The 14,075-nt window shown below is 40.7% G+C and overlaps 1 protein-coding gene across 1 annotated transcript in view; it reads left to right on the forward strand.

Annotated features, from left to right (window-relative positions):
• The first annotated feature begins 232 nt into the window (after positions 1-232).
• The window catches only part of SMARCC1 (SWI/SNF related, matrix associated, actin dependent regulator of chromatin subfamily c member 1), a 169,739-nt gene continuing 155,896 nt past the window's right edge, over positions 233-14,075 (forward strand). Inside the window, exons 1-2 of the mRNA XM_046661790.1 lie at positions 233-493; positions 8,223-8,342. Coding sequence (XP_046517746.1) covers positions 299-493; positions 8,223-8,342 — 315 coding nt within the window. The 5' untranslated portion in view covers positions 233-298. The remainder of the gene's footprint in view (positions 494-8,222; positions 8,343-14,075) is intronic.

Consider the following 14,075-nt stretch of genomic DNA (forward strand, 5'->3'; position numbering starts at 1 on the left):
GGCGAAGGCCGGGCGGCAGAGAAGGCAGGCGCACACGACGCCGCAGCTGGCGGAAGAGGCGGGCGGAGGCGCTCCTCCGAGGCCCGCCTGGCGCGAGTACAGCGCATGCGGGCGCGCGTGCCCTCGTCGGTTAGGGCGCCGGTCCCGAGAAGGGGCGGGGCCGGGCATCCGCGCCGGAAAGGGGCTGGCTGGGCGGGGCCGGGAAGCGGCGGTGGCGGCTGCGCGCGCGCGCCTGTGCGAACGGGAAGCGCCGCGAGGGTCGGGGCGGGCCGGGCGGTGGGGACGACGGACGGCGACGATGGCCGCGGCGGCGGGCAGCGGCGGGTTGGGGGCGGCGGCGGGCGCCACGAGTGCAGGAGGTGCGGCGGCGGCCGCAGGCCTGGCCGTTTATCGGCGGAAGGACGGGGGCCCGGCCAGCAAGTTTTGGGAGAGCCCGGAGACGGTGTCCCAGCTGGATTCGGTGCGGGTCTGGCTGGGCAAGCACTACAAGAAGGTGGGTTCGCGCGCCCGTGGGAGCCAGGAGGCCACGCGACGCGGTCCGGGGGCGGCTACTGGCCTTGCGGGCCTCTGGCCGCCCCTCCCCCCCGCGCGCCACGAGGGACAACAAAGGCCGGCGCGGGGCCCGCCACGCCCCCGCCGTCCGCCCAGGGCGCTGGCGGCCTGGGGCTCCCCGGATCCCCCGCGGACCGGCTCCTTGGAACCCACGCACCCCGGGCGAAGGCCCCTGCTCACCCCGCTGTGCGGGAGCAGGTCGCGCTCAGCACCCCGGAGGGTCGGAATCTTCCTCTTTTGTTAGCTGCAGTGGGTGCGTGAACGTTGATTATTAAGAACTGCTTGGGCCAGAGCTGTAAAAGTAGCTTCAAGTTTTGTTTAGAGACTAGTCTTCCAAGGCAAGTAAGTTAAGGTTTTACTACCTGTTGTTGATTTGCTAAAGGACTGTGGACGATTGTACTTGGAAGTTAATAACAGCAGGTTAATATAATGAATTATAGTATTGATGAGAGCTAATATTAAAAAACAGCGGTTTTATTTCATAGTACTTTTGGGTGTGTTTCGGGATAATACAAGAGTTAATGTTCACTTGCACCTAATGTGTTTCTCAGGCCTTCCCTGAGAACCCCATTTATATTAGATCCCCCCACTTCATAACACCTTTATTTTCTTTGTACCACTTTTTGAGATTATTTTTCCTTTATCTGTTTCTTCTACCTTTGGAATGTAAGTTCTGCTGAGTCAGTGATACTGAAAGTTGTGACTTAACCTCTTGTTTATAACAAATGTTTTTTAACTTCCCCTTCCTGTAAATATTTAGGAATGCTGCCCTTAGAAGGTGTAATGAAGCAGACAGCCAAAAATACTTCCCTCTGCCCCCAAGTTTCTGGAACACCCTTTTCAGTTCTGTACTTGCCCCAATGAGGACCATGGCACTGGGGCCAGGAGCTTGTCATGCCTGTTTACTACGGCGTGTCCTGGAGCATAGTTGGTGCTTACTGCCTCGCCCTTAGTAGTTGCTTTGTATTTGTCGAATGAATGAGAAGATAATGTAGGCTAGGAACCTAGTCATTTGGGGTGTGTCAGCTTTTGAAAGTTGTTGGGCCAGGACAGGTTCTTAGGTTCCTTTGACATTGCACTATGGAACTTTCAGAAATGACTGCTCTTATCTGAAGTTTTAGCAAGTGAGAGACAACATATACTTTTATTTGCAATATATTTTTAGACGCTTTGACTTTTTCCCCCCTGAAATTTCGGTGTCACATTTGGGATTTTTCTCATCTACATGTAATTAGACAAGAATATTGCTCTTCCTAGTACAGTGATTAATTGGTCAGTTTTTTGTGTAGGCCTCTCTAAGGGAACTGAATATATTTATATCGTGGAAGTATTAATTATTTTTTATCACATGCCTTTCAGCCAGTGCTTTGCATCTTAAATTCAGTGTACCTTAATGTAGTTTGTTTTCCCCAGTCTGGATTTTCCCCCCCTGGTTTTACTGAGATATAATTGACTTATAATATTGTATTATTTTATCAGTGTAGTTTTAACAAAAGAAAATACTCAGGAGTAATGTTCCTTTGGGTGTCAAGGAAGGGGGAAAAAAAAGGAAATAATAGTCATTTCTACCTCTCCAAACACTGTGTGCATCTGTTTGGGCCCAGTTTTAAGAGGTGGGCTTTAGGCTTGGATCATCCTTCGGAGATTTGCCTGGGTGAGTGAGGAAGTGGCTATGCGGCTGACTGAAGGATGTGTCCCAGAGTGTTGAGGCAAGTAGGCTAATGTTGGCTCAGTGTCCCTGAGGCCTTAAAGACAGAGTTAGATTTGACTTCTCATGGTTTCGTAAAGCTGGAGTATATTTCTTGCCCTACTCCGATTCAGAATTGTATGTCCCTTAGGTCTGGCAGCTAGAAGCCCATGAGCCTCTGAGAGTGATGAAAGTATCAACCAGAAGGTTCTTTGCTTCTTTTGTACATAGTGTCTCTCTACTTGGTGTGCAGATTGATGGGTTTAAACTAAACTTTTCTATTGCATTTAAGACTGCACTTTCAGATTCAAAAATCTCAGCAACTATATGAAAGAAATGTAACATTGGTAGTCCCGTTTTATCTATGCATTCAGTGAGCGACTGAACATCTCCCCTATCCAGGCACTTAAAACAGAACTCAGATCCTCACAACAGTCCTGAATGATATATTGATGTTGTTTGGCATTGATTTAGTATTTGGTATTGATATTATTTCCTGAATAGATATTACTTACATCATTTTACAAGTGAGAGGAACTTGCGGCTCCAGATTTAAGTAACTTCTCTAAGGTTACAGTTAGTAGTGCCAGATATGGGGGTTAGATGAAGATCTGTTTAGCCCCAAACCCCAATTTTTTTCTTTTGCTCCACATAATCCCTCTCTTTTAGGAACTCACAGTGTTGTGGAAAAGATAGACATAGACGTCTGCTTGTGAAACCCAGATAATTTCAAATTAAAAGAGAACTTCCTTGTATTTTGTTGTCTAAATGCACTTACTAGGTGCTCAGTAAATATTTCCTCTGTGAATGAGCTGAGTAACTAGTGTAGGGATGGGTTCATTTAAGCTTTGTTGATAAATTTGGCTTAGCACCACAGAAGGGAGAGTGAATACTTTTTGACTGGGATGAGCTTCAACTAGGCCAAAGGAGTCCAGAGGAGGTGACCACTTTAGGTAAGAGGAAGCTGAAGCACAGGGAGGTTAACTGCCTGAGGTTGTATTTTAAGTCTGGAAGAAGTGCAGAAGCTTGTTCATCTCCCACCTAAGTTGCCTTCTTTGTATTATTGAGTACATGTCTTCCATCCTAACTCTGATAAAGATAAGAGCTGTATTTCTGTCTATAGTTTCAGAGTGGTTTTTCTTTTTCTTTTCTTTTTTTGTGAGGAAGATTGGCCCTCAGCTAACATCTGTGCCAGTCTTCTTCTATTTTGTGTGTGGGATGCTACCATAGCATGGCTAGATGAGCTGTGTGTGGGTCCACGCCAGGGATCTGAACCTGCGAACCCCGGGCCACCAAAGTGGAGCATGAAAACTTAACCGCTATGCCATCAGCCTGGCCCCATGAGTGGTTTTTAGATGATAAAACCTTACTGATCTCAAATTGATTCAACTCAGATACCTTGGAGGTGAAGTTTATCTGTAAGCCATTAAGTTCCCAGGTAAGTTTCTTCCCACAGTTTGGTTTATTCCTGAAATAAGATTTAAGATTTCAGGATGATTGAAAGATGATTTAGATTGAAGGATGATCACTAAAATAGTCTAGATTGCATACAGGAGGCATTTTAGTGTCCTTTACATAAATTATTAGACAGTTAAAGACAGTTAAATCTTTATTTTTGGGGGGGGACATTTCCTAAATTGAAACAGAATTGTTTAGGGACAAATTAAACTTTTGATATTTTATTAATGCCATAGGTAATAGAAAGCAGAGTTATTGATAAGACTTCTAAACATATCATCCTGTCTTAATCAAAATACTTGGAGACCAAAAAATTTTTGTTGTCTAAAGTAAAAGATGGTGTTGAGCTTTTTTTGATCAAAAGATAAAATGTTTATGACTGAAATAGTCTATATAATCATTAAAATTTTTTTCTTAATCAGAATTCAGTATTTTGAAAGCAGTTAAGAACTTACATTTTAGGTGATATTTTTGGAAGCGGTTGAGATGAACTCTCATGTAAGTCTGGGGTAGTGGAATGAGCAGTTACACTTGGTTTGGAAGATGTGAGTTCAGTACTCTTGGCGGTGTACTTAATTGACTTAATTGGTGGCGTCCTTAAGCAAATGACTTGATTTCTAGGTTTGAATTTTTCGTTTGTAAATTAAGACTGAGAGTCCATTGGACTGTTGTTTGAATCAAATGAGGTAGTCCTTAAAGATGGGATTATATACATTTGAGGTGGTAGTGATACTTTTGCTATATATCCATTCCATGGTCAGCCTGCTTCATTCTTATTGGTTAAATAGAATGTTACTATTTTGAAATTTTTAAAAGTTGATTTGAAAACCTTAGAGGTGTATATTGGCTGCCTTTTGAGTGGGTATGAGGTATAGTTTACGCTAATACATTAATTTCACATTTCATTTATGAATTAAAAATGTCATCTCGTATACATTTTCAGGTTTGATAATTTTTGTGGGTGATTTGGAAAAAAAAAATCTAACCAGAGTTAAGTAGTTTGTAATGAAAACATTGGATTTTAAAGTATCTAAGGTAATAATTTTGATTGGGCTTTGAATCTGGCTATCTTCATTGTGAAACTATAGGGTTGTCCACGCGAAACCTTTCTCATTCTGAATGACAGACTGTATTGAATGAAACGTGTGTAGTAGTGAAGTTTAGAATATACGAAGCGATGTATATATAACAGTTATTAAAAATTACTTTTTGCCTGAAGGGTTTAAATTATAGGAAAGTGTATTCTTTAAGTGAGATATATAATGGTATCTGAAATAGATTTTTAAAAAATTCCAGTGGTTCTTTTTTTTTAAGTGTATGATTTCCATTTATTTAAAGTTCAAGAGAGTGCAAATTAATCTACGTAGACAGAAAGTGGTTACCTGGGGACAGAGTTGGAGGGAGAGATGGATTACATACAAGAGGGCACGAGAGAACTTTTGGGGCTGATGTATGATTGTTATCTTGATTGTGGTGATGATTTAATGGGTGCTGAGGTCTAAATGTGTCCTCCCAAAATTGTATTTTGAAATCCCCAAAAGTCCAGTGGTTATTAAAGTGTGGTTCCCAGTTTAATAGTCAGTAGTGCCACCTGCAATGGGAACTTGTTAGAAGTGCAAATTCTTGGGCCTGACCTATTGAATTAGAAACTTTGGGAGTGGGGCTAAAATTTGAGAACCATTATTTTAGACTAAAGAATTGACATTTTATATGCTTAATTGTATGAAACTTGTTTGAAGTTTTTGATTTATGTCTGGCATGCTTGTTTCACTTTGTGGTCTTATGGAAATGTGTTTTCATTTTTTTATTTTTTGGTGAGGAAGATTCGCTCTGAGCTAACATCTGTTGCCAATCTGCCTCTTTTTTTTGCTTGAGAAAGATTAGCCCTGGTCTAATATCTATGCCAGTCTTCCTTTATTTTGTATGTGTGTCGCTGCCACAGCATGGCTTGATGAGTGGTGTAGGTCTGTGCCTAAGATCTGAACCTACGCACCCAGGCTGTAAAAGCAGAACATGCCGGATTTAAGCACTATGCCACGGGGCCGGCCCTGGAAATGTGTTTTTATAGGACAGCCTTAAGATAAAAGGAAACCTTTTTGTTTCGCTGCTGAAGAATATTTGCCCTGAGCTAATATCTGTGCCAGTCTTCCTCTGTGTTTTGGTGTGTGGGCTGCCAGCACAGCATGGCTACTAACAGAGTGGTGTAGGTCCGGGCCCGGGAGCTGAACCTGGGTAACCAAAGTGGAGTGCCCTGAGCTTAACCACTAGGCTGCCAGGGCTGGCCCATAAAAGGAAACTTTTTTTTTTTTTTTTGAGGAAGATTAGCTCTGAGCTAACTACTGCCAATCCTCCTCTTTTTGCTGAGGAAGACTGGCCCTGAGCTAACATCCATGCCCATCTTCCTCTAGTTTATATATGGGACGCCTACCACAGCATGGCTTTTGTCAAGCGCTGCCATGTCCACACCTGGGATCCGAACCAGTGAACCCCTGGGCCACTGAGAAGTGGAACGTGTGCACTTAACCACTGCGCCACTGGGCTGGCCCAAAAGGAAAACTTTTTTTAAATTTTTTTTTAAAGATTGGCACCTGGGGGCTGGCCCCTTGGCCGAGTGGTTGGGTTCGTGCGCTCCGCTGCAGGCGGCCCAGTGTTTCGTTGGTTTGGGTCCTGGGCGTGGACATGGCACTGCTCATCAGGCCATGCTGAGGCAGCGTCCCGCATGCCACATCTAGAAGGACTCACAAGTAAAATGTACGGCTATGTACTGGGGGGCTTTGGGGACAAAAAGGAAAAAAATAAAATCTTAAAAAAAAATAAAAAAAGATTGGCACCTGGGCTAACAACTGTTGCCAATCTTCCTCTTTTTTTTTTTTTAAGGATTGGCACCTGAGCTAACAACTGTTGCCAATCTTTTTTTTTTTTTTTCTGCTTTATCTCCCCAAACCCCCCGTACACAGTTGTATGTCTTAGTTGCTGGTCCTTGTAGTTGTGGGATGTGGGACGCCGCCTCAACGTGGCCTGACGAGCTATGTCCACGCCCAGGATCCGAACCCTGGGCCGCTGCAGCGGAGCGCGCAAACCTAACCACTGGGCCACCGAGCCGGCCCCAAGGAAAACTTTTTATAAGCATAAAAAGGAGTGGTCTAGAACAAGGGCAGGCAAAATTTTTCTCTAAAGGGTAAGAGAGTATTTTCTGCTTTGCAGCCATGCAGTCTCAGTTGTAATTGCTCAACTTTGCTATCGCACCAAAGCAGCATAGACAGTGTGTCATGCATGAGTGTGCTGTGTTTTGATAAAAACTTTATTTATGGACATTGAAATTTGAATTTCATGTAATAGTCGTGTGTCATGAAATATTATTGCTCTTTTAAATGTTTTCCCACTTATTTAAAAGTGCAAAAACCGTTCTTAGCTTGTGGGCCACACAGGCAGCAGGCTGGATTTTACCAACCTTTGGTCCAGAAGATTTCATGCAAAATAAAGCATTCCAGCAAAATACCAGTCTTCAGCAAAATTAACTGCGTATACTGGCTGTTTTGTTAGAGTGGAAAGCTCATACACCTGAACAAATAAAATTGGAGAGGATACTAAGCTTTAAGAAGAATTGTCCTTTTATATTATACTCTATCTTTGATTGGCAGTAGTACAAATTGAGAGCCATTCAAGTTAATGTATAATAATAGTAGACTGTGCAGCTGATATAATTTTGCTGTATATAAATCACTTAAAAATTATTTATTGTAGGGGCTGGCCCGGTGATGCAGCAGTTAAGTTCTCACGTTCCACTTCAGTGGCCCGGGGTTCGCCGGTTCGGATCCCGGGTGCAGACATGGCACCACTTGGCATGCCATGCTGTGGTAGGCGTCCCACATATAAACTAGAGGAAGATGGGCATGGATGTTAGCTCAGGGCCAGTCTTCCTCAGCAAAGAGAGGAGGATTGGCAGCAAATGTTAGCTCAGGGCTAATCTTCCTCAAAAAAAAAATTATTTATTGTAGTAGAAACATACCACATTAATCTCGAAATGTTGGGTGGTATTGGAAAAGAGCTTTGCTCCAGGAAGAAAAGTTTAGTTACTCGTTATTGTTTGTAGAACTGAAGGAAGTACTGTATAAATGTTTTTCCTGCTCAAAATTGGAGGTTTTAAAAACAACACCGTCTACTCTCTGGCCACAGATTATTTATGTTCATCTCACACAAAAGTACACTGGCTAGTAGATCTCATCCCATTATAGCGTCAGGCTCAAGTTTGAGGTCCAGGATCTCACCATCTAATTTAGGTCTATGTGCAGATGAGATGACTTGGGTTTGGTTTCTTGAGTGTGGTACCTCTCGTTCTGAAGATGTGTTAACTAAAGAGACACATTATCTCTCCCTCCCCACCACCCCAGTATTTGTTTTTGTAAGCTCCTTTACAGTTTATAAATCTGCTGCTGTGCCAGTGCTTAGTAGGTGCTAGGAAGTAAGCTAACATTCTCTTCTGTGTGATTGTCCCAGTTTCTGAGTCCCTGTCTTTATCTTGCAGTATGTTCATGCAGATGCTCCTACCAATAAAACGCTGGCTGGGCTGGTGGTACAGCTTCTTCAGTTCCAGGAAGATGCCTTTGGGAAGCATGTCACCAACCCGGCCTTCACCAAACTCCCTGTAAGTACATCAGCTTATGACAATGAGGCGTCTTCAGTGTCTGTACTCTTTCTTTTGCTCTGCTATCCTATACAATAAAAATAAAAAAAAAAAGGAATGCCAGCAGAATTTTGGCTATAATGTATATTGTCTTTTAACCGTAGGAAGCTTCTCTTTCAGGAGTCATTTACCATTTGCGTTAAACCTCACAACAATTACTGTGTAGATTTAACTGTTAACATTTTACTCTGTTGTAGTTTCCTTATAGTCTCTACTATACCAGGTCTTCTCCATTCTTCTGATTCAGTTCTGGTGGCTAGAATGCTGTTTCATAGAATTTTCTATTTTGTAGGTGGTTTTCTTTTGAGCTTGTGTAAAAATATAGTTCTGTCCTCCTTGCAATTGGTATTTTGACTTGTAGTTTGGCTTTGTATAGAAATACTGGGTTATGCTTTATTTCCTTTCAAAATCTGTAGATTTTGTTCTTTCTTTAACGTTTGATTTAGTAGAGACAAATCTGATACTACCTGTTGATTCCCTCCTCTTTTATACTGATCTTTGAAATTCAGAAATATGTCTAGTTGTGATAAGTCATGATCTTAAGAGTCAGTTATGTTTCTTTAGCTCAGGGAACATTCAGTCTGTTAATCTTCTCTTCTGTCCTCCACTCCTTTACTTATATAAATATATTGTTGTGTTTTTTTTTGAGGAAGATTAGCCCTGAGCTAACACCTGCTGCCAATCATCCTCCTTTTTTTTTTTTTTTTTTTTTTTTTTTTGCTGAGGAAGACCAGCCGTGAGCTAACATCCATGCCCGTCTTCCTCTACTTTATATGTGGGACACCTGCCACAGCATGGCTTGCCAAGTGGTGCCATGGCTGCACCTGGGATCTGAACTGGCAAACCCTGGGTCCCCGAAGTGGAATGTGCGCACTTAACCACTGCGCCAGTGGGCCAGCCCCTACATAAATAATGTTTGAACTCTGATTCTACAGATGTGAAATTCCAAGGAACTACCTGTTATCTTTCCTCATAGTTTTTTCTTCTTTTTTTTTGGTGTGGAAGATTGGCCCTGAGCTAACACCTGTTACCAATCTTCCTCTTTTTGCTTGAGAAAGATTGTCCCTAAGCTAACATCTGTGCCAGTCTTCCCCTGTTTTGCATGTAGGATGCTGCCACAGCATGGCTTGATGAGCAGTGTGTAGGTCCACGCCTGGGATCTGAACCTGCAAACCCCAGGCTATTGAAGTGGAGCGTGTGAACCCAACCACTGTGCCTCATAATTTTTGTCTTCCAGTTCTCTAATTTGGATGTTTGCAGTTTCTAGTCTGCTCTTTCCTGCCTGTAGTAAATTTATTATCAGTAGACCTTTTTTTAAATGTAAAAAGCATTTACTTTCCTTATGGTATTTTTGCCATTCAGACGTTTATTTTTATTTAGTCAAATATATTGATGTATTTTTGAATCACGTTAGGAATCTTTCTCTACTTGTAAGTAATAAAGGAATTCAGCCATGTGTTCTTCTAGTATTTGTATGGTTTTATTTTTCACAATTAAGTCTCATCCATTTAGAATTTATCTTGGTATTCAGTGTGAGCAGTGGATCCAGTTTTATCTTTTTCCATATGATTATCTGATTATCCTGGCAACATTTTTTAAAAAGTGCTTTTTTTCCCCCACTGAGTTGAGCTGAGTGACTATTAAGCATTTGATTATGTATCAAGTTCTGAAAATTCAATGAGTAATACAGTGTATTGTTTGTCCTCAGGAGGCTCACAGTCTAGTGAGCTGTGTGAATAGAGCCTTTGACTTTCCTGATCTCAGGAAATGTTTTCCAGGAGAAAGGTCATTTGAACTGAGTCCTGAAAGTTGAGTGACTTCTGCAAGGAAATGCTGGAGGATGGGATTTCCAGGCAGTGATAGCAACGTGTAAAAGCATAAAGGCCTGAGAAAATTTGGTACTTTAAGGTAGTTGTAAATAGTTCAACAAGGTGAGAAGTGAGGACAATAGGCAGCGAGATGGGCCGAAACCAGTTACAAAAAGACGAGTTTGCCCTGCTAGAAGTGTAGCTTTTATCTTGATAGTGATGGGGAACCACAACAAGCGAGAGAATAGAAGTTGGCTTAGTCAGTTTTGAGCTTTAGAATAGTCCTGCAGGCTTCAGTGTGAAGAATGGATTGGAAACCGTTGAGATTGGAGACTTTGAAAGCTAGCTCTCTGTGAAGAAACTGCTTTCATAATCCAAGTGAGCTGGGATACCAGCCCATGGAGGAAGCAGTGGGTTCAAAGAGGACAGAGAGGAATTGAGAGAGTTTAAGGGGGTAGAACTTTGTGATTTTGGAGGGTTGTGGGGCTGGAATAAGAAAGAATTGACCAGGATGACTACACTGAGCAATCAGGTACCTTTGGCACTAAGGGAAAAGCCAGAGTAAAAGCAGGTTTCTGGAGAAGGTACTCAGTGTAGTCTAACTGTAGTTGAGGTTTGCTCTCCAGTAGGCACCTCTGGTTTAGAAATCCTATAGGTAGTAGGAGATGAGATCTGGAGTTCTAGAGAAAAGGCTGAATTAGAGGAAGAGTTTTGGGAGTTACTAGGTACTGGGTGAATTCACAGTTGGAGGGCAAGGTCTTTTGGACTTAATTCTTAGCTTATCCTTTTAAAATACCTACTCTTTAATGTGTGATTTATGTTTTATATATGTAATATGTTAGTGTTGTAGTGAGTGCATGTATATAATTTATAAATAAGTTTTTAGATATTGGAGGTACATTCTCCTTTTTTACTATTGAGAACTGCTTAACTATATAATCAGTATATTTTTTTCTGAACCATGTGACGGGTTTTTTGGGTAACTTGTAAGTTTAAAATTAATTTGGAGTAAAAATTTGCAAGAATAGTGCAAAGGACTTTCATTTTCTCTTCTTCATTTCAGAATACCCAGTTATTAACGTTTCACCACATTTGCTTTCTCATTCTCTTTTTCTTTATGTGTGTGTATACAGTCATGCATCACTTAATGACAGGAATACATTCTGAGAAATGCATCATGAGGCGATTTCATCATTGTACTCAGAGTACACTTACACAAACCTAGATGGTATAGCCTACCACACAGCTAGGCTGTGAGTTACTAATCTTATGGGACTACTGTTATATATGCGTTCTGTTGTTGACTGAAATGTTGTTATGCAGCGCCTGACTGTATATGTATTTTCTGAAACATTTGAAAGCTCCATGTTCCTTTACCTCTAAATACTTGAGTGTTTATTTCCTGTTATATTATGAACTAGATTAAAATTATCAAATCAGGAACTGGTTGAAATTTTGATCATTTAAAACACTGTAATATGATATATACAGGTTGCACTTTATCAAGTACAACATCATTTAGAATAAAATTTACACATAACATTATATAAAGTATTTTATAATAATGATTCACCTTGTATTGGTATTTCTAATTAGGATTGTAAGACTGTCTTAAAAAATAGTATTTAAAGGGGGCTTTATTTGTGGGATATTTAACTCCTGGGAACTAAACCATTATTTTTTCCAGATTTTAAAGATTAGGGAAGAATATTTTTAGACATAAGACGTAATTAAAAATAATTTGTGGTTTAGTGCCAGTGGGACCAGATGTACTCCTCTTCCTCTCAAAATAGTGTTTAGCATTTTCCCAAATGAAAGAGATTGATACAGTGTATAATAGTGTAAAACAAAAGTAGATGAGAATTAGAACAAAGGATGTTTTAGTGAAACATGTAAACTGTTTACCTTAAAATGTTTTTTTTTCCTGAATACTGGTATAAGAGTTCACTACTTGGACTTATTCTTTCTTTTATCAAAGTGGAACTTCATATACTAACTTCCTAATTCGTACTGGATGTTAAATAGCTGGCTCGATGTAGAGTCTGTTCTAGCTAATGGTAACTAAAGAGTTAGAAAGATTTAGGGGAAAAAAAGTATTTCGTAAGGCTAAAAATATATGCACAGGCAAACATAATATGAATTGAAACCGAAGAAAAAAGGTTTTTTTTGCCTCTACTACAGTAAAAATTCTTGTTTTTCCGTAATCCCTATAAGGCTTATTACATATGCATACATAAATGTAAACATAATTGTAGGATAGAGCGAATTTTATATTCTGCCTTTTTAAATAGATCATAAGCATCTGTGTTTAAAAACAACAAAGTTCTAAGACCTAGAAGACTACTAGAAGGTCAAGTCAGAGTCTAAAGTATCTGAAGATTTTAAGTATGTTCATGAGATGTTCAAAATTTTCAACTTGTCTTTGCACTTAAAAAAATGAATTATCATTAATTTGCAACTATGACCTGACTTACATTCTGCAATTCTGTAAATTTCAGGGTGGAAAGACTGTCTTGGGGACATGGAACTGGAAAGAAGAACATAAGTGTTGTTTATGTATTGGAAGGTAGCCCTTTAAGTTTGTAGCTTAGAACTCTGATGAAAGTGGAATTCAAGCAGCCATTTAAGTGAAATGGTGTGGGGCATTTACTTTGTGGAGCAGTGGTTTAGTTTCATTCTTTTAGAAGTTCTTACTGTAAAATGTAACAGAAAACGAATAAAACAAATGTTGACATAAATAATTACAAAGAGAATACCTGTTTAACTACACCCAGGTCAGAAATAGAATATTAACAACAATGCGGAAACTCTTGTGTGTTCCTTCCCCAATCAGAAACCCCTTCTTCCCGTGCGTCGTAATCTTTTCTTTGCTCGTGTGTATAGCCATGTTTGTGTGTCTCTGAACCATACAGTGTAGTTTTGCTTGTTTTTGAATTTATGTGAATGGAATCATATGTAGTCTTTTGTGTTGTGAGCCATGGAGCAATGTGAGCTATGTTGCATATTTGCAAACCTGAAAACACAATTTGAGCCAAAATGAGGTAGATAGTCTAACTGAACTGTTCGGCTGTATACCTGTAGATAAAACAAATTACTTCAGAAAAAAGAATAAGTCTCTGAAAAATCTAGTCAGCTTCTGGACTTTGTAATTCACCTGCAAGGGCAGTGGTCCTAGATGATCTAGCATGATCAGTTGGACCTCAGTGGACTGCAGAGTATGGGCTGTGGTGTTGGAGGCCTGGACGTGTAGGCCAGGCTGGGGGCATGCTGGGCCAGGTGTTGACCAGGGCTCCAGAAAACTATATGACCAGTGTTAATGACAGGCCTGTAGTTCCATCCCTCTGTACGGATTCACAAGTAGAAACCTCAGTTCACTGGCATTGTATTTCTGATTTACTTGGATGATGTTTTATTTTTTACTTTTTTTTCTTACTTTTACTTTTTTTTACAGTTCCCTCTTTCTTTTCCTATAATGTTTCACCTTCCAACTTTACTGAGGTATGATTGATAAACAATAAATGATAGATATTTAAAATATGATGAGTTCAAGGTAATGAACATTTCCATCACCCCAAAAAGTTTCCTTGTAATCCAGCTCCCTGCCACCCCGTCCCCTGGCAACCATTGACACTACAGATTGATTTTCAATTTCATGAAATCTATATAAATGGAATCACGTAGTATATAGTCTTTTTTTTTTTTTTTTTAAAGATTTTATTTTTTCCTTTTTCTCCCCAAAGCCCCCCGGTACACAGTTGTATATTCTTCGTTGTGGGTCCTTCTAGTTGTGGCATGTGGGACGCTGCCTCAGCGTGGTTTGACGAGCAGTGCCATGTCCACGCCCAGGATTCGAACTGACGAAACACTGGGTCGCCTGCAGCAGAGT

Source organism: Equus quagga, chromosome 1, assembly GCF_021613505.1.
Source record: "Equus quagga isolate Etosha38 chromosome 1, UCLA_HA_Equagga_1.0, whole genome shotgun sequence".
In the NCBI taxonomy this organism is placed as follows: domain Eukaryota; kingdom Metazoa; phylum Chordata; class Mammalia; order Perissodactyla; family Equidae; genus Equus; species Equus quagga.